Source organism: Dicentrarchus labrax, unplaced genomic scaffold (assembly GCF_905237075.1).
Source record: "Dicentrarchus labrax unplaced genomic scaffold, dlabrax2021, whole genome shotgun sequence".
NCBI lineage: Eukaryota > Metazoa > Chordata > Actinopteri > Moronidae > Dicentrarchus > Dicentrarchus labrax.
Genome location: NW_026136719.1, coordinates 14,496,241 through 14,521,351, shown reverse-complemented (window position 1 = coordinate 14,521,351; position 25,111 = coordinate 14,496,241). Strand labels below are relative to the sequence as shown.

General features: G+C 40.5%; 1 protein-coding gene across 2 annotated transcripts in view; it reads right to left on the bottom strand.

Annotated features, from left to right (window-relative positions):
* The window catches only part of ankrd11 (ankyrin repeat domain 11), a 98,450-nt gene that overhangs the window by 8,467 nt on the left and 64,872 nt on the right, over nucleotides 1-25,111 (bottom strand). For both annotated transcript variants that reach the window (XM_051378241.1, XM_051378242.1), the window contains exons 3-9: nucleotides 16,978-17,123; nucleotides 13,923-14,055; nucleotides 6,412-6,585; nucleotides 5,159-5,359; nucleotides 4,910-5,052; nucleotides 4,590-4,737; nucleotides 26-4,460 (exon numbers count right to left, since the gene is read on the bottom strand). In XM_051378241.1, coding sequence (XP_051234201.1) covers nucleotides 26-4,460; nucleotides 4,590-4,737; nucleotides 4,910-5,052; nucleotides 5,159-5,359; nucleotides 6,412-6,585; nucleotides 13,923-14,055; nucleotides 16,978-17,064 — 5,321 coding nt within the window. In that variant the 5' untranslated portion in view covers nucleotides 17,065-17,123. The remainder of the gene's footprint in view (nucleotides 1-25; nucleotides 4,461-4,589; nucleotides 4,738-4,909; nucleotides 5,053-5,158; nucleotides 5,360-6,411; nucleotides 6,586-13,922; nucleotides 14,056-16,977; nucleotides 17,124-25,111) is intronic.

Here is a 25,111-nt window from a genome sequence, read left to right as displayed (position 1 = left end):
AATAACCTGTGGAACATTTAAATACCTTTCAAAGAAGGTTGGGGAGCAGGCATTCATTGACATAGTCATAGCTGATGAGTTCTGGCAGTCCAGCCCATCCAACATAATGTCAGCGTAATCCTCTGCACTACAAGATGGTGTACGTGGAGTCTGCATTACTTCCTCAAAGCTGGGGCAGGAGATGACAGACGTTGGTGTGGGTACACCAGTTGGCCTGTTTTGATCTGGCCTGGGAGATGCTGGGAGGTTCTCCTTCATTTGGTGGCCAGCCAGCCAGTCCTTTGAGTTTTGACTGAACTTCCTGCCAGGGGACATCATTTGGGCCGGAAGACCTACATCCTTTAGCTTCTTCTCTTTAAGACCAGACTCCAGACTGTTGGATTTCTTTGACGGCTCATTGCGGTTCTTCCGTACTTCCTCTGTGGACTTGGTTTTCTCCTTGAGTTTAGGGTCCCCTGACTTGGGTCTCAGCTTCTCCATCTGCTTCATCCTCTCTTTATGTTTCTTGTGGCGCTCTTCAATCTCCTGGTCTTTGAGACTCAACATCTGACCAAAACTTGTCATTTGATAATCACCATCCACCAACAGTTTTTCACGTGGACGATTATCTTTCCGTACTGTGTCTTTGGACTGAGAGAGCTTTTCATTTTCATCCTTAGCCTTAGATTTACTGTGATCCATTCTGTTGTCTTTGTCCAGTGGGTCCCGATTTCTTTCTTTTTTCATGTCAAATTTAGGACTTTCTTCTTTTGACCTGTCTTTAAGAACGGTGACCTGTGGGCTGTCTTTCAACCATGATTTTACATCCTCTTTGGAGTGTTTAAATGATCCAAAACCATCAATGTACTTATTCTTCTCCTCCTTGATTTTTTCCTTATGTTTCTCCTTTTTCTTTTTGTCCTTCATTCTGTCACTAATTACACCAGTTGTTTTGTCCTTGTCTTTTTTGGACATCTCTTTTTCAAATTCCAATGTTTTATCAAAGTCATCTTCACCATCTCCTTTACCTCCAAATGGGAATGTGTAAGGGTCTGCCTCAAGAGGCATGGGCTCTTTCTCAAAAGGTAGGCTCTCTCTGCGACTGTAGGACTCTCTGATCTCCTCTGTCTTGTCACGTTTGTCTCCTTTGTCTTTCTTGACCTTTTCTTTCTCCTTGTCATGGCTTTTTTTGGATGAAGATGAAGAGGAATGTCGATGCCTCTCTTTCTCTCTGAACTTGTCCTGTGGTGTAGATATGGACAGTGAGTCTCTCCTGTCCTCGGACACATCAGTCAGACTTATGGATTCATGGCTAGTTAGGACCGGCTCGTGGCCTCGGTCAGTGAAACTATCAGAAGATATTTCACTGTTCTTGTCATTGGAGTCATCCTTGTAGTCATTCATAGCTTCCTCCTCCAATTTTTCTAAAAGAGATTTTTCATTTTCACCGCTGCCTTTTGAGGGTTTCCTTTCCTTAGAATGATCCAGCTTGTCTTTATATTTGCTCTTCGTCTTTTCCTCACTGGTGTCTCTTTTGTCCAACAGCTTCTGCTTATTTTTCTTCTCTTGGTTCGAGTCCACTGACATTCTGTCTTTTCTTTCCTTATGTTTCGCATCTACAGAATCTTTCTTGTCTTTGTTGTGTTTCTCTAGGGACCCTTTCCTCTCTTTACCTGTGTCAAATGCGGTCTTCTCTTTCTTCTTCTCTTTGTGTTCTTTTTCTTTTGCCTTTTCTGTGTTATGTTTGGCCTCTGCAGATGATTTTCTAATTTTTTCTGAAGGGAAGTGATCAAGCTCATCGTGATCAGGTGTTGAGTCTTTTCTAACGGAGTCAGACACAAGTGCAACACCACCATTGTAACTGTCCTCATCATCATCACTTTCATCAGTGAATATGTCAGCTATCTTGTACCATGTTTTCTCCCGTAATTTCTCAGGTTTTCTTTCCTCCTTCTTTACCTCCAAGAAATCCTTTTCCCTATCAGCATGTTTGTCTTGAGAGGCCTTTTCTTTCTTGTCCTTCGTCTGTTCTGAAGACATCTTCCGATCTTTGTCTTTGCCATGAGACTCTTTGTGTTTGTCTTTGGCTCCCTCCTTCTTGTCTTTGGTGCCCCGGTCTGCATCCTTGTCCTTGACAGTTTTTTCCATGGAGCTTTTCTCACTCTTATCCTTCTCCTGATCAGCTCCTCTGTCTTTTGTTTTCTCTTTGTGCTTGTCAGCTTTTGTCTTTTCTCGCTTTTCCATTGCCTCACCCTTCTTTTCTTTCTCCTTTCCAGAGTGGTTTCTTTCTCTGACATCACACGATTTACTGACAGCATCAACGTCTTTGAAGAAGGTATCATTGCCATATTCATCTCTTATAGATTCCTGTTTGATTTTTATGTCCTTTTTGAACTCATATGAGTCTTTACGTTCTCGACTGTTGTCCAGAGAATCCTTATCTTTTTTGTCTTTGACTGTTTCTGTGGACTCCTTCCGCTTCTTTTCTTTTTCAACTGAGTGACTGGAGTTTAATTTTTGTTTTTCTGTCCAGTCTTTTTTCTTTTCATTTGTTTTTTCTGAAGAGTCTTTGTCTTTCTTCTTAGAAGTATGTTCTTTCTCTGATCTTTTCTCATTGTGATCTGATTTCTTGTCCTTGACTTTGTTTTCTTTTCTCCTTGTCTCTTCCTTAACAGTCTCAACAATCAGTTTAACAGAGTTGTTAGCTTTGTATTCCTTGTACTCTTTGACAGGAGCATCCCAGCTGTCATCTCCATATAGAGATGAGTCCGAGGACATCTCGGAGCCCCATCTGTCATGATGGTCATCTGATGTGCTTAACTTTGGGTCATCCAGGTTGAGGAAACGATTGTTAACGTCATAGCCTTCATACTCAGACTCTTCCTTCTGTGCTTTGTCTTTTTTACATTTATCCTTCTCCTCCTTTGTGTTTTTCTCCTTGTCCACCTTTAGATGCTTTTCCTCCTTCTGTTCACTTTTCCTGTCTGCCTTTGAAGAGGACTTTTCCTTGGACTTTTTCTTTTTCTCCTCTTTGTGAGCCTTTTGTTTATCCTCCTTAGGCTTCTCCTTCTCCTTGACATTTCTTTCCTTGTCAGATTTTACAGGCTTTTCCCGCTCCTCCTTATTTGTCTTGTCCTTGGTAGAGTCCTTTGTTTTCTTATTTTTCTCCTCTTTTGCTGTTCTATGCATGTCTTTTCCAGATGACCAATCCTTATCTTCAGACTTGTTTTTCAAAAGCCTATCCTCCTTTTTTGAATGATCTTTTTCATGCTTGGATAATTTGACCTTGCTCTCAGCTGGAGATTCTGACTCAACAATTAGGGACTTCTGTCTTGAATCATCGAAATCAAAAGAATAGCTCTTGACAAATTTCTCATTCATGTCTTGATTAAGCACTAGACTAGGAGCTTTGTCCTTTTCCTTATTTTTGTGCTTGTGCTTCACTTTATGCTTTTTCAGCACTTTGCCATCTACATCGGTTTTGGAGACCGCACTGTCTGCATTGGTGTTTTTGTAGAGCTCAGAATTCTTCTTTTCTACTGTGTTACTGTGCACATTGTTATTCTTTTTCTTGTTCTCCTGCGCTTTCCTCTTAACTTGTTTTATTGACTCTACACTGGAATCAGCAGAGGAGAAGTCAGACTCACTGGATAGTCTTGTTCTGACTGAGTCTGAGAGAGAACTGACGTCTGACCATGTAGGAGATGACACAGTCTTCCAGCCATCTGTCCTCCACTGCTTTGGATGCTGTTCTGCTAATGATGGTACTTGTTTCTGAGAGTTCAAGTTTCCATGGGAAGAGGAGGAGGATGCATTAAAGCCAGGGGATTCTTTCAGGCTTGCTGCAGAAGAGTCCTTTATACTATTTGAGCCCTTATCATCCTCACTCTCCATATCTCCACAATCAGAGTCAGATGTACAGAATTTGTCATTGACTTTGCCAAACCTGACTTCTTTACTGACATTATTTTTACTTTCCTTCTTCCGTTTCTTTTTTACTTTATTCTTGTCTTTCTGTTGTTTAGAGCTCATGCTGCCAGAGTCTCTAGTCTTGGTATTTGTTTGCTGGGCTTGTTGCCGTGGTGTAGGTGCTGGCGTGAAACACAACGTCCTATCATCCTCGTCTGAACTGTTACTGTCAGAGATGATCCGCCTGACAGTTTTCTTTGGTGTGAGCGAGTTGCTTTTGGAATAGGTTTTGACCTCCATCTTGGGTATAGAGATGAAGCTGTTGGCCTTGGTGACCGGATCCTTACGGAAGTCTTTTTTCAAGAGGTGTTTATCATCCACAGGAGGGACACGTTCCTCCTCATCATCCTCATCAAATTCGTATTCATCTTTGACGGGTGTGACAGCAGATTTAGGAGGGTCTGCGGTTTTCCCTTTCGACTTCAGACCTTTCTCAAACTCTGAGTCTGTGTTATTGCCATCAACAGAGCTGGACGGGGCAAATGAGGGGGCATCTTCCTCCTCTGAAGATTCTGTGGACAGTACAAAAAGAGGCACAATCAAAACATGTTTTTATGTAACATAGCCCCATCTTCACTAATAGCTTACTGAACTTATAAGAGTCATGTAATTAGGTGATTCACAGATTTATTATTACATACCTGATGAACTTTCTTCACTTGAGGTGTAAGTGCCTTTCCCCAGCAATAGATTCAGCATAGTTGGAGAGTTGGCAACCTTCAATGGTGTTTCACCTCTCCTGTTGCTTTGACGTGGGTCCCCTCCATACCGTAAAAGCAGCTTAACCACCTGAAACAAATAAAATAAAAAGAATAATTTATATAAATTGCAGTTCTAGATGTGATTACCAAGTTCTATTGTGGTTCTGAATTTTGAGGTCAGAGGTTAAATGGTAAAAGGTATAATGTTGAATGCATTTAGAATTGAGCTGTCTTGGTTGACAGTGCATTTTTTTTTTTACCTTGAAATGTCCATTGTTGGATGCATCGTGTAGAGGGGTGTCATCATCCAGACCCTTGGTGTTGACCTCTGCCCCGGCTGCCAGCAGCTGCTTGGCCACATCATAGTACCCCCTGTTGCACGCCTCATGCAATGCAGTCCAGCCTAAACATGAGAAAAATTACTGTGTGAGAGGTGTATGCAACATATGAATGAATACATATCGCTATATGCACAAAATAAAAGACTGCGTATATACTGAGCCTCTCACCTGCAAAGTCTTTTACATTCACATCAGCTCCCTCGCTGATGAGCTCCTTGATGCGGCGTACCTCTCCACGGATTGCTGCTCTGTGCAGCCGAGTCTCTCCTCTCTCATTACGTTTATTCACTTTGTCTTTGGTTTTAGATGCAGAGTTTGGCGTTCCCTTCTGACCCAGACTGGACTGTGACGGATGCTTTGGTGTTGTGTCTGTAGATAGGAGATGGACACTTCACTTTAACAGTTTTTATCGCACATTTTTAAGAATTGTATTTTATCTTTGTGTAAATTTTGTCTACCACTACCAATAACAGTTTGAAGTGCGTACAGCCAGAAGGGGGCAATCTTACACCAATAATCGACAGCACAGTGTTTGGACGTACTTCACTTGAGCTCATTTCATCATATTTACAAGATTAAACTCAAGCCTTAATCACATTTACATTATTGAGTTTGCACAGCTATTGTCCCAAATGATATTTGAAACACACTCACTTAATCTATGTTCATGCCTTTAGGCATGTACCAAAATTAATTAATATATAAATAAAAATGGCTATGCATTTTGGTCCTCACTAACGTAATTCTATCTCTCAAACATCAAAGTAAGACACAAAGTAAGATGTTACAACAATAATTGCTATTTTAGGTATCTGAAACAGGTAAATTACTTTGTCTACCAAAAACAAATGTATCATTTGAGAGGACATAATGAAGAAGTACATTTTATGAATAATCAACAAACAGCAAAGAGGATATCAGATAACAAATAAACAAAAACTAAATGTTTGCCGACCTTCTGAATCTGGATTTCTGTTGTGATTGGGCTGATTCTGAGATTGCACCATAGGTTACAGACTAATGCAATAGTTTCATTTCCTTGAAGGTCCCATGCTGTATTTTATAAATAATTCCACTACTGTGGACAAAACAACCACCTTCTTACTGACAGCATGGGTCTACATTTCAGCTGTAATGAGAATTAATCTGAATTATAATAGTATAACTAGATTAAAATTCCGGACCAGAGGTAGAGTTTAACTGAGATGTGGCAAAAAAACCAACAGGCGACCTCTAGAAAATAAACCAAAACAAATCAACTCCACACCTCAGCCGCCCAGCCTCTTTTTCTTTAAGCTCACCTTCATTGATGTCCCCCCCACACACACACACACAAACACTGTCTACATTGAAAGTTCCCTCCCATCCCTCTTGTCCGTCACCCGTCCAGAGAAGACGTGGCCTCCATGATAAGCACGCACCTGGACTGTTGACGGACTCCTCAGCTGTCATTTGCATGAGCAAGGCCACCTGCTGCCGCTCAGAGAGGGGGTACCCAGCCCGGATCCCTGGCATCCCCATTCCAAACGGCAAGCCCGCCTTCCGGGTGTTGGTGGGCTCCTTTTTAATGCGCTTCCGCTCTGGACCTGGTTTCTCTGTAACAAAAGTGAGAGGAGAGAAGCAAAGTTAATCTTATTGTGTTGCAGAGACACATATGTATGTATGCATGCAAATAACTACATTTTCGTTCATGCACACCCATAAATAAAGTGCAAAATAATAGTAATAGTAAATAGTAAAGTAAAACATAGAAAAAAAGAAAATAATAAAATTAAGAAAAATAAATAATAAATGTCAATGTGAAAAAAATAAAAAGACCAGGCAGACAAATAACAAATAATGCAAAGATTAAAACTAAGGCTACAACATTACTGTAAAGTAAAAGCCATACAAACAAACAAATCCAATTATCTAAACCATGTGGAAGGGGAGGGTTTTATTAGTAATGCCAATAAAAGACATTCAATATTATTGTGAAATCATTCATTGGGTAAATGTATTATCCTCTCTCTCTCTCTCTCTCTCTTATGACTACTAAAAAAGTATAAGCACTTAAATTTGTCATTATTAGTCATCGTCTTTTGTGCCACATTATTCAATAGTTTCCATAAAAACATAACAAAACTTCTCTTTAATTTGTCATAAACAAAGACCTTCACTCCTTTTCTTTAATACAAAAATGTTTTACCATTATGACAAAAGCACATTGAACATATTACAACAGTAGGACTAATTTTAAATGTTTTTCCCCCCTCTCTATATATCCTTTAGATAATAATAAAAAAAGCACTTTACAATTAGTGTCCTTAAGGGTGTCTGACTGACTGCTTACTTTCTCAGACCAAAAAGACAATAAAGCAAAAAGTATTCAATTCATAATGATTTAGCAAATAGCGTTCTCATTATTGCATTAGTTTTCCCTCTCGTTTAGAATATCCCACTGCAGAAAGTCAGCCAGTTTCCATGACTATCATCTAAATAAACCTCTGTAAAAAACAAAACGTACTTGCACACATACTACGTACTATATATGTAGCCCAGTATGTGAGAGGTTTGGTGGTAGGAGGGAGTGACTTTCATGTTATTACCCAGCTGCCCCTGAGGAAGGGAGGGGCCAACAAGCAGAGTGCTTATGTCTGTCCGTCTCCAAGCCAATGAGCCCGAATTGAGAAGAGATGAAATAGGGTGTGACTTGGCAGAAGCACAGTTATTACGAAATAGTTGGTTTACATTTCAGTTCAACGTAGCCTTGCCAAGGTCACCACATGCCTGCCTGCCTGCCAGGCCTACTGGAGACACGGTACTACTGGACAAAAGCAGCTGCTCCACAAAGACACACCCAGCAATTATTTTCAGTGGCAACATACCATCTGATGACCCTTACGGAGGGTAAAATCTACACAACTGTAACACTTCATCACTGAGGGGGAACGACTCCCACAGCAAGAAAATGCTAGCAGCAATACAGACCGCTACCATAAAGAGGGGAATGGAAACAGTAAATTGAAATGTGCGGATACAGAAACACCAGCAGAGCAGTAGATGTGTCTGAGCTGGATTTCTTTGGGACTTTTCTCATTCCAAGACTTGCTGCATTGCTCAAGGCCACAAACACACAAGTAAACAAGGCAAGAAGGAAGCATGGCGGCTCACGCTTCCGGTGGCTACAGGCTTTCCAGGAAAAGATTTTTCCAGTCTCAAGCACAGAGCTGATGAACTTTCACTAACATCTGCGAACACTTAGAGCTAATGTGCCCCCACCCCTCTTTGATACACTCTCACGTTCTCCAAAGCATTTGCCATTTAGACACATTCCTTCTGCTAGGACTTTAACAGCAGGAACCACAGAAGCAGCCCAAACATGTTTTTTTTTGAGGAGCAGAACAGAGAAAGTGCTATGCTAGCTTTTCCAGGCTTAGTTTACAAGACTGGGAACGAGGAAGACAGTTATTACCCTGATGCACACTACACACTGCTACTAAACGACATACAAGGTCAAAGTCTCTAACACAAGATTCATCATCAGTGGCAGCAACTGGAGTCCTCATCTCTGACATGGATCAGACTCCAGGTAGCACATCTATATGCAGATGGGGGCGCAGGTATGATCACACTTTGAATGTGACAACTTTTGTACATGCGTGTGAATTTAATTTGACAGGATGTTGTGGGAAAATCAGACACAGCTACACACAAAATGTGTTCCACATGTTAATAAAGGCATGGTTATGATTTTGCTTTCATATGGTTTTTGTTTGGTTTATTACCCTGAGAACTTAAGGAAAGCTACGGCTCAAATGGTAAAAGATTAAACGGGACTGTAGGCCTACAATTATTTAGCATCACTTGTGACAAAAATACACAAATATGGATTATTGAATTACACAAAGAACAAACAATTAGACAACATAGTGTGCCTGTTTCCATAGTGTGTATTTTTATTGGATGTCTATTTAAGGAACACTTCTAGGGCTTTTATGTGTCTTGGTAAAATGATATTACTCAGCTTACAGACAGGGTTGAAACCTTACTCTCCTTGCTGCTTGAAACTTGATTAACAAGATAAGATAAAAGGAGAATAAAAAAAGAAAAGCAGGCTAGCTAGGGATAGTCACCCATGAATAGACTGCCTACCTGAGCCAGGGGAGGGGACCCCATCAAACATAAATGTCTTGTTATAATAGAGGCAGATTTTGATATGGCAGGCAGACAATAATACAGTGTTCGCCAACGCCAAAACAAAAAGACTGTCTGGTTCAGTTAGCCAACAGACTCCATGACAAGAAGAACCACTCTAACCAGTCTGACCAGGTATGTTTGACCAAAGCAGGTTAGAGTGAAACAATGTTCTGCTTAGGGACTAATAAGAATTGCATAAACAGGAAGTGAAGGGAGAAGAAGCAGGAAGTGGCCAACAGGATGTTTTCTCAATGCTTTGTATTGAGCAAGAGAAACTTAAATATACAGTATGAACATAGTGGGGTGTACAATGCTCTGTCTGTCCTCTCTGTCCAACTGGCACATTTGTTACACAATGCTTTAATCAATTTTGAAGTGAGTCTACGGCTTCTGTGCACTGGTTTTATTCAGTGAGTGAGTGAGACCAAAAAACAAATCTCTGTGTAGTAACATGCCAGGGGGAAAGATGTGTAGGCTGTGTAAGATCTGTGCAAACCACTGTCTCCTTTTGCAACCCACACTACATGGCTCAGCTCACACCTTCCTTAAATGTTCACAAACTGGCCATCATTACTAGGCTGTACTACTGACCCAATGGCAAAGGCATTATTGCAATTACAATGAAGAAGGCTGCAAATAAGGACAAAGTGACTCAGTTTGAGCATATAATGGCAAGCTGCAAATCCAAAGACACAAAAAAGCCACTGACTTAGATCATGCAAAGCCAGCTAAATTAGTTTGCCCAATAAGTTAAACCTTCTGTACATTGTAAGTGGGCATTTTAACACCCAAAAACAATTCTTCAGTATTCAAGTATTTTAAAAAAGCATGATGACGGCCTGCTCAGACTTGGTAAGGTGATGTGTCAGTGACTCAGACAGACAGTTTCTGTGATTGCTCATTTTGAATGGTAGTATAGCTAAGTTTGTGCTGTCAGACAATGGTGCATGCATAATATAAATAATTGACTGTCTCCGTTCAGCAATGCAGAAATTAATTTTCACCTTGTGTAACAGTGAGAGCTTATTAGCCACAATTAAATCACTGTCTGACATGGAAATATTAGTGCTGCAATGACTGATTAGTTGACACAATCGTTTGCAAACAAAAAATAAAAAATATTAATTGCCCCAAATAACCTCATTAAAATGGCCTGTCCAACTTACAGTCCAAGACACAAACCTTTATCATCTAAAATAGAGAAAAACAGCAGATCATTGCATTTAAGAGACTCAAATCTCGTAAATTTAAGTATCAAATATATAAAATATGTCAACAACAATAGAATTGTTTGTTTGGCTGCAGTCAAACACAGTTGAAGTGATCAGAGACAGCATGACATGACAGAATGAAGTCATTGGGCTGTGATGATGGCTGTATTTCACAATTTAGTTGTTTGGCAACAAAAAGAAGATGAGGTGTAGGAAGAAATGACTGTTGTTTATTGTTTTGGTGCTTCAGTGAGGATGGAGCTCTTCACAGAAACAACCTGAAAACACTAGTTGTTTTCACATATAAACAGCATTTAAGGAATTATCATTGTTAGTGTGGGAGTAGTCTTAATCTGATAAGATTGTTCTACCAATCTATCCCTGAAGTCTGACTGCTGCTGCTGCTGTGGATAATGGTGGTGAGGAGGAAGAGGGGAGAGAAGAGCGGAAGAAGGATGACTTCAGGAAGGAGGAATGCTGCTGTCTAGCGCTCCTCAGGAGGAGGTCAAGGGAGGCTTGGCGATTCTGCAAAGGGAGGGATGAGCACTGAAGTTTGGAGGGCTTTGATTAACTTCAACTTGAATGATCTGCAGTGTGCTGTCCACAGGCATACAGCAAGTACATATGACTGCCCCTCCTCTTTATTATATTTATTGTAAACACTATGTAGACAACTTAAATGTGCATGCTAATTGGAATCTGAGTTGATAGCAATGCGTATAAGCAACATCAACTTTACTGGTAAACCTTGTCTGCCATTATAGAATGGGCAGTGCTGTGAAATACATTTTAAGTCAGCCCAGGCTCCGGCTAGAGTTATGCTGCTTTCCATTTGTCTCGTGAACTCGGAACCCGAGTTGGAAAGTGTAAATCTCGCAGCTATCTCGCGTGATTTCACCGAGACACACCCCCTTTTGGTCGGAATTTCAGCCGTCCCACTCGGGGTGCCTCAGGGTACCCCGAGCTGGACGGGGGGGCACGTACGACCCGCAAAACAAAGATGGCAGCGCCCATATTAAGATGTATTTTCTTTGTATTTGTACTATGTTGGTCGTTTTAATGTCTATTTTAAATGCTCCTACACACTTGTTTACATTGCTGTTTTAGTCCGGACACCAATTTAAGCATTGCACGGTGTTGCTGTGCGTGCAATACAAGTAAAGTTTTGTTTTCGAGCTGGTTTGCTAAATAGGCTAATGTAGCTAACAATAACACTAGCCTGCCACTGCCCCTGGTGGCTCGAGAAAAACGCCACAGCACTTGTTGAAATTGAAATAAGCGAAAATGGCAAAATATTATTGAAATACAAGACTTGCAATAACGGAATTACTTGAAATGTTAGTGTTTCTGTAGAAAAACGTATTATTATTTCACATTGAGCTTGTTTAGATGAGCCACAATCAATAACAAGACAGCTGCTGCACTTCTTTCCGACTCGTAATGCCCAAAGACAACTGGAACGCTATAAGTGGTACAAGCCAGGCAATGACGCCACGTTCTCGCGGCAGAACAACTCGGGTTCCGAGTTCACGAGACAAATGGAAAGCAGCATTAGATGTGTCAGATAAAGTTGGTATTCATCAGAAGGTCGGATATAATTTAAAAGCTACATTGTAGAGAATCTACATGTGGTGTCTTAAAATAATGCATGCAAACTCTTAAACCAAGACAATCACTAGATTAAATTATTTTAAATTTAAAATAATTTTTTTGCCTGCTTGTTACTGCAAAGCAATCATTGACCTAATATATAATATTAGCACATAAACACAAAACCAGCTACTTTTATAAAACATTACATTATTATTACTTTTCAGCAGACTTAAGCATTATTACTATACTATAGCACATTATTTTCCTTTTATGTTAATTTTAACTGTAATAATGAATGTCCTTACTACAAAAGACCAAATAAATATCAATGTTTTTCTTAGAGTTTACATAGCTGTAGCCATGGACAAGGCTATAGAATATTCTGGTATACGATACCAAACCACAAGGTTTTTTCCATTACGCTGCAGAGGAATTAATTGTTGGTAGTGGGGTGGGGTTGAGTGGGGGGTGGGGAGTGTGATGTGTCAGAGGTGTAAAATTTTGCAGAGGGCCTAGACACTGACCCAGCAGGGTCAGAACTTGAAAGGCCAAACAACAAAGTCAGACAATAAAAACAGATATGCAGAAACAAGTCAATATACAATTGAGAAAGGCATGCAGACAAATAAATCCTGACTAACCACAGAAATAGATACAGAGTAAATACACTTCTCTAACCCTGATGAAACTATTAGCTTACCCAACATAAGACAACAAAAAAATAGTCCAATGTGATGCAATACATCTATATAAACTTTGAGTACTAAGATGACACACAGATGATAGCAACGTGATTGTATAAACTGTGAGAATTGTGCAATGGCATGAGATCTGCAATCTTTCAGGCTTCTACAAAAGCCAATTCAGAAACAGCTCTGTTCATAATATGTTGCAGAGAGGTTGAGAGTTAAGTGCTGAAAGACCATATAGCCCAAGCCAATAAGAGATCAATCTATTAGCATACTAATAGACAGACTGTCCAGCCATTGTCCCTGATATGAGAGTTCACACCTCCCTCTTACAGAGGGGGGTTGAGGGTAACCGCTTTCTTAGAGAAGCAGCCTAAGAAAGCCAACAGGTAAATAATATGAAACCAACTAATGAAAATAAAATAATGTACAACAAACGTACATTATTCCCTGAAGAAACACTACACTAAATAATGTTGCAACATAAATGTAAGTATGCAAAAGGCAATGTCACATACACAAACAAAACAGAGATTAATTTAAAAGTGTCAATCAAAGGAGTAATGAGGAAACAATTTAGAGATTTTCAATCTATCAAAACATTCCACTTATTTGTAATTACCTTGAGCTACACAGCAATTACACACAACCCCACATCTACAAAATACATGTCCAATCTTCACACCTCAAACCACAATTGTCATCAGTTGCAACACACACACTTCTAACCTTCCACTCCTTTTTCGAGAGTAGTCACATAACATAAACCAATGTAGCGAACTCAGCCAGCACTGATGATGAAGGCTGTTACCAAAGCCTCTGAGTTGGACCATTATCAACAAACTAAATCCTGAACCCTTAAAGCCCAAAGTCAAACAAGCATGAGCAGTAGTCCTTCCCTCTCTCCCTAATTAAGGAAAACACAAAGCTGGACCTTACCAAAGCCAGACCCGGTCAGGCCTATACGGTATACAAATTCCCACTTAATTGGATCATGATTTTGTGTGGTCCTCCTCTCCTTTCAGACTGAGATTCTTGGAACAAATTCCTGCCACAGACACACAGCTCTGTTGAAGCTAGAACTGGAAGCCCATTCACTACACCAAGCCCATCCCCCCGTTCACAGATCACGCCTAAGTACTTCCTGCAAGCTTGAGAGGATGTGATGACATGAATCTTGTTCCTCTTGACTCTCACTTCACAGTCACGTGGAGGAGGAGATTACAAAACATTAGTAAATGCATTCCAATATTCTCTAACCTGAGTCAGAATCTTTCTGGTCTCCATTAGCTCCAGCAGTGAAGGGCAGCTTCCTTTTAGGGGCCTTTTCTTTCATCTCTTTGACCCCATCACTGCGATCCAATTTGGGAGTCTTGTTTGACAACACTTTATCCTGTAAAAAAAAAAAAAAAAGACAAATCAGAACAAGAACATCACTTTAAGTGACATGGTTTAAAGCGAGGTGACACAGCTTTTATCAGAATAAATAAATGACAGCGTAATCTAAATGTCTACTTTTTTGTGAACCGAAAGTATGAGAAGTTAAAAAAAGACATAGGCCAATACAGACAGACATGTATGAGCTAGCTGTGGATCCTTCAGCCTCCTCCTGTACTTGGTGCCATTCTCTGCCCTGACTCTTTTAAACAGTATGGGCTCTGCAGAGCAAAACTTTTCCATGGAGTTTCCTTCTAGATTCCTGGCTCCCCAGCCACAGCACAAAGAGCCAGGCGCAGGGAGAGGAGGCTAAGCTGACGCCGGCTCGGCTCTGTGGTCTACAGCTGCTGGAAACAATCATAAGCCCAAGTGTATCTGCTATCAACAGATGTAAATACTTATGTGTTCAGTTTGGTTCTTTGTTGTATTGGGATCTGATAGTGACTTGCTTATCCTGGCCAACAGCTTTACAACAGTTAGAACTGAAAAGACGCGGCAAAAAGTAGTGTGTCTGGCATTGTTTATAATGAATAGTTTTAGGGTTACTCTTAAATAGCAAATACTACGAAGCTTTCATTAGCAATTGTTCATTATTTTTTAAAGATTCAATGAATGATCATCACTGAAAAAAGCAAGCAGAGCCCAAGAGTTAAAAAACATATAAACCAAACACTGTAGGACGCTACACAACATTAGAGGAAATAGTCAAAGCAACACTTAATTCTATTCTATTCATGTCAAACATATATAAAATGCTTTACTAATTTTAATGTAAACCATTATCTTAATTGTGCAGTGGACAGCTGTATAAATAAAAACTCTTTAGAATAAGAGAAGACCGTCTTGGCAGATACCCAATGGTAAGGTACACGGTCTGGATCTGGGGCCAAATCTAAAATAAAATAATAAATTAATTTAAAAAAAGAAAATCCATACTTTGTATACACTATGGCAGCATTAAAAAAAACCTGCCAGGACTTGTTAGGAACAACTGAAGCTCTTAATGAGTGTAAATACATTCAGAGCAAGCAGGTATGGTACAAACTGAAGTAGCATGGAGTCAGTTCACTTTACAATAGCAACTCCACTCACCCAGACCTGCACATTTAAAGGGTCTCTATCACCAAAGCAGCAGTGGCTTTGTTTTGTTTTCCCTCCACCACAGGAATTAGAAAACATATGATGCACTTTTTTTTTTAAACTGCAAAATGTATGTTGTCTTAAGACCACATAACTGGTTGCAGTAACTGTAGTAAAAAACATTTCAGATTGTGAAAATGTATGAACAATTATCTATTTATCTATTAGAAAATATTGATATGTGAAAATATTGTGACCTTTATCACTACATTATTTGTCATGTGCAGTTCTGCTGCATACTATGCAGACTATATGTACCTGAATATTTCAGGTAATGACTGTGCTTGTAGAATACAAAGTGTGTATTTTGGTGTAAGGGGAAGAAGTTTTTAATCCATATGCTTGATGTACAAAAGGTTTAAAATGTCATAATGGAAATGCAGGAGCAGGTCGGATGCAATGTACACACGCTCACTTTATTTCACTTAATTTCTCTGCCCTACCTTCTGTCCCCTACTCATCTCTCTCTCTTATCCTCAGGGCAGGTTTTCCATTATGTGTCGACTCTTTGAACTCCTCCCCCTGCCCTGCCCCAGTCATAAGACTATGATGTCATGGTACAGTAGAGACAAACAGTGTCAGCTACAGTTAGCTGATCTCTCTCTCCCTTCCTCTCTCTGTCTGCGTCTCAGCTCAGCTACACAAAGACTTTTACAAGGAAACACAATTTGTGCAAAAGCACGATGCACACATCTGGGCATGTGCAAAAGCTATATTACATTTAAGAGATGTAACCGAGATGCAAGGGGTAATTTAGTTAAGAGAACGTACAGTAAAAGCGGAGCTGAATTGCATTGGTCCAAAATGGTCAAATCAGCAAAGCTCATCTCCAAGTTAGAGTGGGTTGTTTTTTCTGAATTAAATTTCAAAAAAGCTTTGACAAATAGAGACTTTCCTCAGATCTGCCTTCATAAGACACCCTGTTTGATGGTCTCCTAGCAATGCCTGCTCTTTTCGTCTCTCTCCGTTTTCCACCCACCCCTGTGCACTTCATTCCCTCCCTCCCTCCATGCCAGAGTCTGATGCAATCCTTTGCAGAGGGCTGTAAATCCATGCCTGCATAAGCTGTACCTCTCCTCTCTTCGCCTCTTGGTGCTGCTGCCGGTAGCTTAACAGTTGGCACACACCATGACATCATCAAGCTGCGCCCAACACTTTGTTCCGCTGCAAACAACATGATGGTACCTGTGTCAAATTAAGGGTATGCTACCTTCACAGCCTGCATTTCAAGACAGAATTTGTTTTAACAGGCCAACAAGGCTGTCTTATACCAAAAGGTGCCTCAGAGTATTTCAAGGACACAAGCACTGCATTCTTGGCTGCCATCGGTATTAAACAATCTGTTATGCAATAGTCAATTGTGTAAATGTGCTTTAGGGGGTCCTGGTGAAATTGTGAAATAACAACTGCAGTAACCACACTTAGTTTATGAGGAATCGTCAGTCACTGGTACATACATCGCATCATTATCAATCTAATGAAACAACCCCTGTAAAGTAAGTAAGTAATAATCAATCAATCAGTTTATCTTCTTATTGTTGTTATACTTTCTGTTGTAGGTATGGTCCCAGGCCCTCTGGCTAACATCCCCTTACTGCCTATAAGGCCTTTGAAGGTTTTATAATAGTATAGTTGATCAGATGTAGTGATTTCATGGACAGAGAGCAACAGAAACTTGGATCATATGCTGTACACAAACATTTGGTTATTGGCCACAGTGTAGGTTTTTTAGTCTTACCTTCTTCCCACCCTGCTTTTCCACCATGTCAGTGTTGAGTGGGAAGTGGTCCAGCTGGGGGGTTTTAGAACCCCCACCTTTGGGCATCGTTCAGCTCTCGCCACGCCAAGCTTCATTCACGCTGCCATTGCATCGTCATCAACCGTCTGGAACAAACAGAAAGAGAGGGTGGGGGAAGTTAGCAACTGGCCACTACGTTTCTTTGAAAACACATTTACACACTGCCAGACAATGCAGCCATTAGCGGTACATCAAGCACTCTATTTTCAACCAATACACCCCTGCTCTGGAGGAAGAGCAGTTGAGAAGGAGGACAGCAGGCCAGGTTGCAGCTGTGGCAGGCAAAAAGCTTATCTGTTCTGCAGGCTGAACCCAAAGAGGAAGCTGGGTCTGCCCAAATACCTTCAAACATGCTTGGTAATCTCTGCTAATTTTAAAGCAAGATAAACGACAGTCTCTTTAAACAACAGAGGCACACTATTCATACTAAACACACTACAGCTAAAGCAGTCATATACTGGGATTTAGGAATGACAATAGGACAGACCATGTAAGGTATTCCATAACCTCAATGTTGTGGGATACTGAGAGAGCTGGGAACAGCTGAGGAATGTCTTCAGGAACGTGACTGGCACGTCTCAACAAAAACTCAAACAGCTATTTACCATCATAGCTAGCCGCGCTTTGTAATTATGGGCTTTAACCTATCCTAATTCATGGCATCCTACCAGTTAAGAAGATGGAACATAGCTTTCTTAAAACAACAACAACAAAAACAACATTTTAATCATGAACTTGCAGAAGAGAGAGTTATGTTCAGTTAAATGTGCACTGTGTTCTCTGTTGACTTTGACCTGTATGCAAGTACCCAGCAAAGGCATGTGCATTACTATCCTCTGCCTTCCTTCATGAAGAGAGGCCTTCTGCTTCACAGGGCCATGAATTAATCATACATTCAATCCGTCAGTTCTCTCCTTCATAATGCACTTTTTCTTCCGAGTGCGTCCAAGTATGATCATCCTTGTGACTGACTGACTGAGTGAGTGAACAGATGAGACCATGGCTGCATCATTTTTTTCCCTACTCTGAGACACTGGCACTCCTATCTTCTCTGGCGCCACTTCCATCTACCCTCCCCTGCCCCCACCTTCCTTTCCTTCCCTCTGCAGTTATCCTATTCAAAGACTGCTATTTATATCCCTCCAGTCAAGTCAGTCAAGTCAAGACAGCCAACCAGCCAACCAGAGAGGCACACAGCTACAGAGGATGTACTGCTCCTCTTTTACTGGTGTATGGAAAGAGACACATGAGAGAAACAGCAAACCACAAACCCTTTCCTCTCTCCTATGGCATGTTGTTACTCCCTGTTTGCTACTGCTAGACACTCGCACCAACCTCCCCTAAAATCCCACCTCTCACCACACCAAACAAAGTGGCAGGAAGGTCGACTACTTGCAGAAATAAACAAACCTTGCAGCCACACACACACACACACACACACACACACACACACACACACACACACACACACACACACACACACACACCTCAAACTGGGTCAGCTGGGCTTCTAGAACAATAATCCCTGCACTATTTTGGGACTACTATGATGGGCGGTTACAGCAACAGAGTATTTCGCTGACATGTGAAATACAGGAAAATGATGTTTGCAAGCTAGCAGTCACACAAAGGCACACACAGGGAGAGGAAACCGTGTTCATGACCACAGACCTTATTTTGTTTGTAATTCCATCCCAATCAAAAGACACATAACATCTGCTAACAGTGTGAGTGTGTTTTACTCAAAGAAGTTTTGTTTGTTTTGTATTACAACAGTTGATCAATGTCTTATATGTATTTGTGTGTACATAAGGGTGGGACCAATTTTGACAAAAATAACACTTAAAAGTTTCTCTGCAATAGAAAATAATATTACATGCTTTGTTATGCAGTCAATCAGCGCTGCATGTGATCATTAGTTCTTATTCAGGGCTTGACTCTGAAGGTCGTCTAGTTGCCCTGGGAATCTAAACTGAAACCACTGCATACCAGTTTGTGCAGTGTAGTTAGAATAAAACAACAGTGGGTGACTTAGAAAAAAGTCTCAGGCTGGAAGCCCTAAAAGAGGAGCAGAGTGGACACCATGCTTTAGACTATGAATGTAGCAGATCAGGCTGGTATATCAATTTATAAACCAAAGTTAGTTTTGTGAATTGTAACGGAATTTTAGTCTACCAAATTATTTTTTAATACTTTATAAGGTAATGTATAATGAAACCAAACATGGCTGTCTGGCTTGCCAACCACAGTGACAACAGCATCCTGTGTCTTAACAGCCACCGTATTAAAAAACAAAATAACTCTTGCATTGTATTGTGTGTAAGTTGTAGTACTTTACACACTTGGAGAGATTTTTATTGAATAAAATACATTAACAGATTACCTACAAGATATGATTTGTAGATATAAAATGTAGATGTAAAATATCAATAAAGATATTAACTTAAGAGAGAAATTAATACAGCTTTAGTTAAATATTCAAACATGGAAGTCAGGTTTAAGCTATGAACAACATATTGACTATTGTCTTCTGGCCATTGCATCTCCTGATATTACTCACGCTCTAACGCAAGGGAAAAAAGCAGCACTGTTGAGTTTTAATGTTTTATACATGACGTCAGCCAAGTTAGACTTGGCCATGGAGACGATGACTGCAGAAAGAAGTGGTGATAGGTGAGCCAGGGAAGCAATCTCTTCCAAATGAAGGACAAGACCTGCCAGAACTACTATCCATCCCTTCTCTCTCACTTGCGTAAACACACACACACCTTTCTTGCTATGCCCCCCATTCTTTTCTCTCCTCATCCTCTAGTATCCTCTCTATCCTCTGAGCCACTCCCTCTGCGGTCAGATAGAGGCCAACACTTCAGCATATTGCAGCATACTGTGTGCACACTCACAGATGCACTGACACACACCACAAGTACACTTACATCAGGTTGTTATAGTAACAGCTTCATTGAATTGGGAAACATAACATTAAGGCTGGCTTTGAAACTTAATGTGTGTACTGATTTGAAAATCTACAAAATCTAAATCAACATCTTGCCTGTGTCTAAAGAAATGAGCACTGGCAATTTGATTAATAACAAATATTGATTCTCTAGTTAAAACAGTTTTGGTAGAATATTTCGTGTTCAGGCCACTCTAGCTCGGTAGTGATTTACAGATGTAGGGCTGCACAATTAATCGCAAAATTATTGAAATCGCAAAATGGCCGAGCCATGCTGCAATTATTTGATAAAGGTAAATGTGTCAAAACATCAACAGCATTAAAATTGAGTACTGTAGTGCTGCAGAGATACCCTGGCCTATAAACGTTGTTCTCCAGATTTTAAGAAAACATGTTTGCTTGGTAAAGGTCCCCAAAAAATGTATATCATTCCTCATTCCGACTAATTGTGAACCATATCACACTCTCTCAAAATAATTGCAACATGATTTTTATAATGGGATGCATATATACATGCTATATTCATTAAGATGTGATTGTCTACAATATAAGATCTTGTGTGTCTTCATGAAAATCAATTAAAATGCTAATTTAGTTACAGACTTCTGCTGCATTAAAAAACGTATAAAACTACGACGTGAGATCAAACAGGCTTATGGACCAATTTCTAGCATTGCAAGCAATTTTCCTACAACGTGCAATCTTGATTATATATAGGGGAAACAAAATACAGCACCGGGAGAACACAAAGATGTAAACACACACACAGCTGTGATTGAAGCAAAGGTGCAGAGATGAAAAGCAGTTGTTCGCTCCAACGCCATGCCACTCCTAACTCATGACTCTCATTGTACAAAAAGAAACACACCTCACATTTTCCACACTGACAGCTGAGCAACACAGCAGTACCATGCAGGGATGGGCATGTTGCTCTCTGTCTGTGTCGTGTTTGTGTGTGTTGTGTGCACAAACCCTGTTGCCTATTGCACAATGAGATACAAATCAGCAGCACACTCCCTGGCAGTCAGTCAACTGATACCTCGGTGTTGGAGAACAGATATGCTACGACTTACACACAGTAACATAAATGGGTGATGCAAATGTTTAACAGGACAAATTCTCCACATACCAGTTAAGTTTATCCTTTTCTGAGATAAGAGTTTACTCCCTTTGAAAGTCATCACCCCTGATGCAGCAACACAGTCAATATCTGTGAGGAGGCTGCAACTGAAATGAGGTATTCATACAACACTGTTTGAGTGTGTGTTTTCTAGAAGATTGACAATGACAGTGACTAAGACACCATTTTTAACACTGCAAGTGCCCCCGTCTCTCAACTAAACAAATATGTCAGGAGGGAAAATGAACAGCAATCTGCATTGCCACAAAGATAGTTGAAATGGGAAAATCAAAAGATACACTAAAACACTGCTTCAACTAAGCATCCAACACATCTGATGTTGCAGCAAGATTTTCCTGGCACTAGTTTATGGCTAACGCTAACAGCTAAAAACACAGACTTGTTTAAATGCATTTTCAGGGGCATTCAAAGGCAAATGTTGTTGGGAGTAACGTTTTCACATTCTGCACGTAACAGTGTTCTGTTTAGACCTAGGTCTTTCAAGTCCCTTAAACCAAAGGCTGCAAGCATATAGTGCCAATCATGTGAAGGCCACAGATACTGACACAGCTTGTTTTGTTTTGATTTAGCACCACCCACCATTGCACACTATTATTTGTTTTAGGGAAATTGGAAAAAAAATTACAACTTTGCTTTGGCAGAGAGGTCACATTGCCTTACAACTCTCTGAAAAACATATTGTTTATCTTTCATTATTTACAAAATCGGTGTCAAGATTGAAATTAATTAAGATGAGCAGCAAGTTAAGCCTCAAGTAATTTTATCGTAGACTTAAATCCCTAACTGGATTACTCATCTTTGCCTCGAACCTCCCATTAAGTTATCCAAGGCCTGTTTACAACTGGCATTACCAGGCGTCTTGGGTGAGCCGATCACAAGAGGACAGCTTTAAAAAGGACAGGTGCGAATGCACCCAAGATGCATTGAGGACGCATTGCAATCCGATTGCGCAGACCACATTCGTAGGTGGGCTGGGCTGCAAATGTCCACATTCTTTTAGCAGTGTGTATGCTGGGCCACATTGAAAGATAGCTTACTCAACTGACATCCTCTGCATAAGCAAAAGTAATGTATTTGTGTTGAGTACAAACAAAACACGCTGTCTGATTTCTCTTTGGGCCGAAGAGTCAGCGCAACGGAAACTGGATGATTTATATCACAACCAGAAATTATGTACCTGTGTATTTGCATATAGAGCCGTGGACATGAGACCCGATCACAAGCGGTCACTGGAGACGCATGTGGAGATGGATTCTAATTCCAGGTGTGAAGACTAAACGGCTTATGATCAGATCACTCAAGATGCACGTTAATGCTAAGTGTAAACAGCACCCATGTGATTGGTCACTGGATACTGGACCATGCTTTCAATGGTCAAGTGTCATCAATTGCTGCGTCCTATTTCTTGTTCTTATCTACTAAATCATCTGAAGTACCGGTAGCTTCAGGGACTGGAGGTGCTTGCATTATCTCTCTACCATCACAACGCGTTGCTAAACTGTTGCAAGGAGGATGCTAGCGAGAGGTCATGTGATCACGTCATGTGATCACGTAGGCCCACTAGTCGTGTGACTGAATCCTGCCATGCTGTAGAGAGCGTTGCTGCACCATGTATTAAGTGGATGTGAGGAGTTTCCGCGTGCGTTTCAATGCTTTTGGCGAAGTTATTTAAATACTCGATAATGGAAATTTGCACATCGTCAAAACAACAATGACAATATTATCGCAAACGATATATATCGCCCACCCCTATGCAGTGGTGCAAAATTACTTTATAACCAAATCACTCTCTTTCCAAACAGAAATTTCTTACCATCACAGAAACCACTGAGTTATCAATACCTTGCCAAAGGGACGCATGTTTGTGATTAGGCTAGGCAAATATATATATATATATATATATATATATATATATAAAAATAAATATCTTTCATTCATATAGCAATTATCATTCATGATGAATCCTTTTAATATTTTATTTACAGATCTTTTTTTACTATTCATGATGTGAATAGCATTTTGTTGTTGAATTCCTCAACACAAATTAATAACATTTCTTCTTTCACATTCATGAAATGCCAGAAAATGCCAACTGAAAATGTCCAGTTTGACCTACTATTAATATGCTGTCTAATGTTGTCATCTCCAGCCCTAGTTGGTGCATCTGTGTACCCTGCAGCGCCTGTGGCAGTCTATTGACATGCCATGCAAGAGAATGGTCTATAGAAGCAGCAGCAGAGGCAGAAACTAGCTAGCCTGTTTGGGGTGCAAATAAAGCCAACCAGGCTCGGCTGCTGTATCCTGGCAACCAGAGCCCAGCTTGGCTGCTCAGTCCCTGACCTGGGCCCATTCACTTCATTATAAACCTGTGCAGAAAAAGAAGAGGCTGACACATGAACACACACACAAACATGTGCTAACACATACACAAGCCCTAAAAGGAAAGATGCATTATGCTAGAACAGAACTGTGTGCTCACAAAAGGAGCCAAGAAAGAAGCAGAACTACTGTGTGCAGTGTAATAAAGAACAGTGATTATCTGTACTTCTTCAGGGTGGAGATCTACATGAGCTCTCAAAGTTTATTTTTGGAAAATATATGGGTTTAGCCTATATACTGTTCCTAGAACTCATATGCATTTTCAGCAAGTAAGTTTAAACAACACAGTATTAAATGTCAATCTTTCATTTCTTTTTCTACATAATAAAGGTCTCATGCTTAAATGTCGATATGAGCAGCAGGTGATACACAAGGGCATCTGGAAATGACTAAATATATTTGAAATGTGAGTGAGTGGGAGTGGTCCTATTATCCATAAGGCTCTGGGAGTAGCGAGAGCCAGAGAGCAAGAGAGGAGTGAGATGTGGGGAGGAATCCAATCACTTGGTCTGATTTTCTATTCTGAGCACGTTCACTCTCCCTTACACCTCTCTGTTCCATCCAATAACAGCTCAGTGCTTGCAGCCTGCCTGCCTGCCAGTCTGGTAAATCATGCCGTCTTTGCCAGTGACCTCGCTAAGATAGTGGCAGGCCTGTATATATACGCAGCTAGGCTGCAGGAAAGGCCAGAAACAATCTAGTGCTTTTTGGCTCTCTCCTCTCCAATCCCTCAGCTTCATCAGTGCTCTGACTCATTCTCATTTCTTCCCCCTCTCCTCTCTGAGTACTTCTCTCTCATCTGCCTTTCTCTCTATTCTCAACATCTCTCTCTTCTCTCTCACAGGCAAAAGCCTGACATTGCCACAGCAACGTGTGAGCACACACGCACACACACAGAAAGCCTGTTGCCTAGCAACTCAGGGATGAGACAGATGCAGGCCTATCAGAGAAGCTAGTGAAAGAGCCGTGAACAGAGAAAGGGAACCTATTGATGGAAGAGTGCCCCTGCATATCAACCTCAAGCAATGAGGATTCAATCACATTCTGACCTTTGGATCACCATCGGACCAAACCATGCGCTTTCACTCATTCACAGACTCCTGTGTGTTGACAAACGTTTCTAATACAGCTAACGCACAATTAGCTGTCAATATTATCAATGCAAGTTGGCAGCACTACCACCACTACAACAAACACAACAACAAATATGGCACTTCAAACGTTAGCTGAACCCACATTATGTGCTCCAATTCTCTGTATAGCTTGACCTTATTTTAACATGTTCAACACCCCTGACTGAGTGGTTGCTAAGCAAGACTGATGGAAAGAACAACAGTACGTTTGGTAAACACATCTTCCCATGCAGGGAATGCACCCAGGCTGATTAGCATCATAATCAAACAGAGCCCAGCACAAAATGCACCAAAATAACAATAATTTATCTGGAAGATGTCCTAGTTACCAGAGTATAATCTTTAACAGGTTATTTAAAAGGTATACTTAGTTATTTTCAACTTAACATCACCATTTCCTCTTGCCTAATACTGTAAGGATTCCAGTAAGAAATTATTTGGCAGTCTGTTATCTGTGTGTGTGTGTGT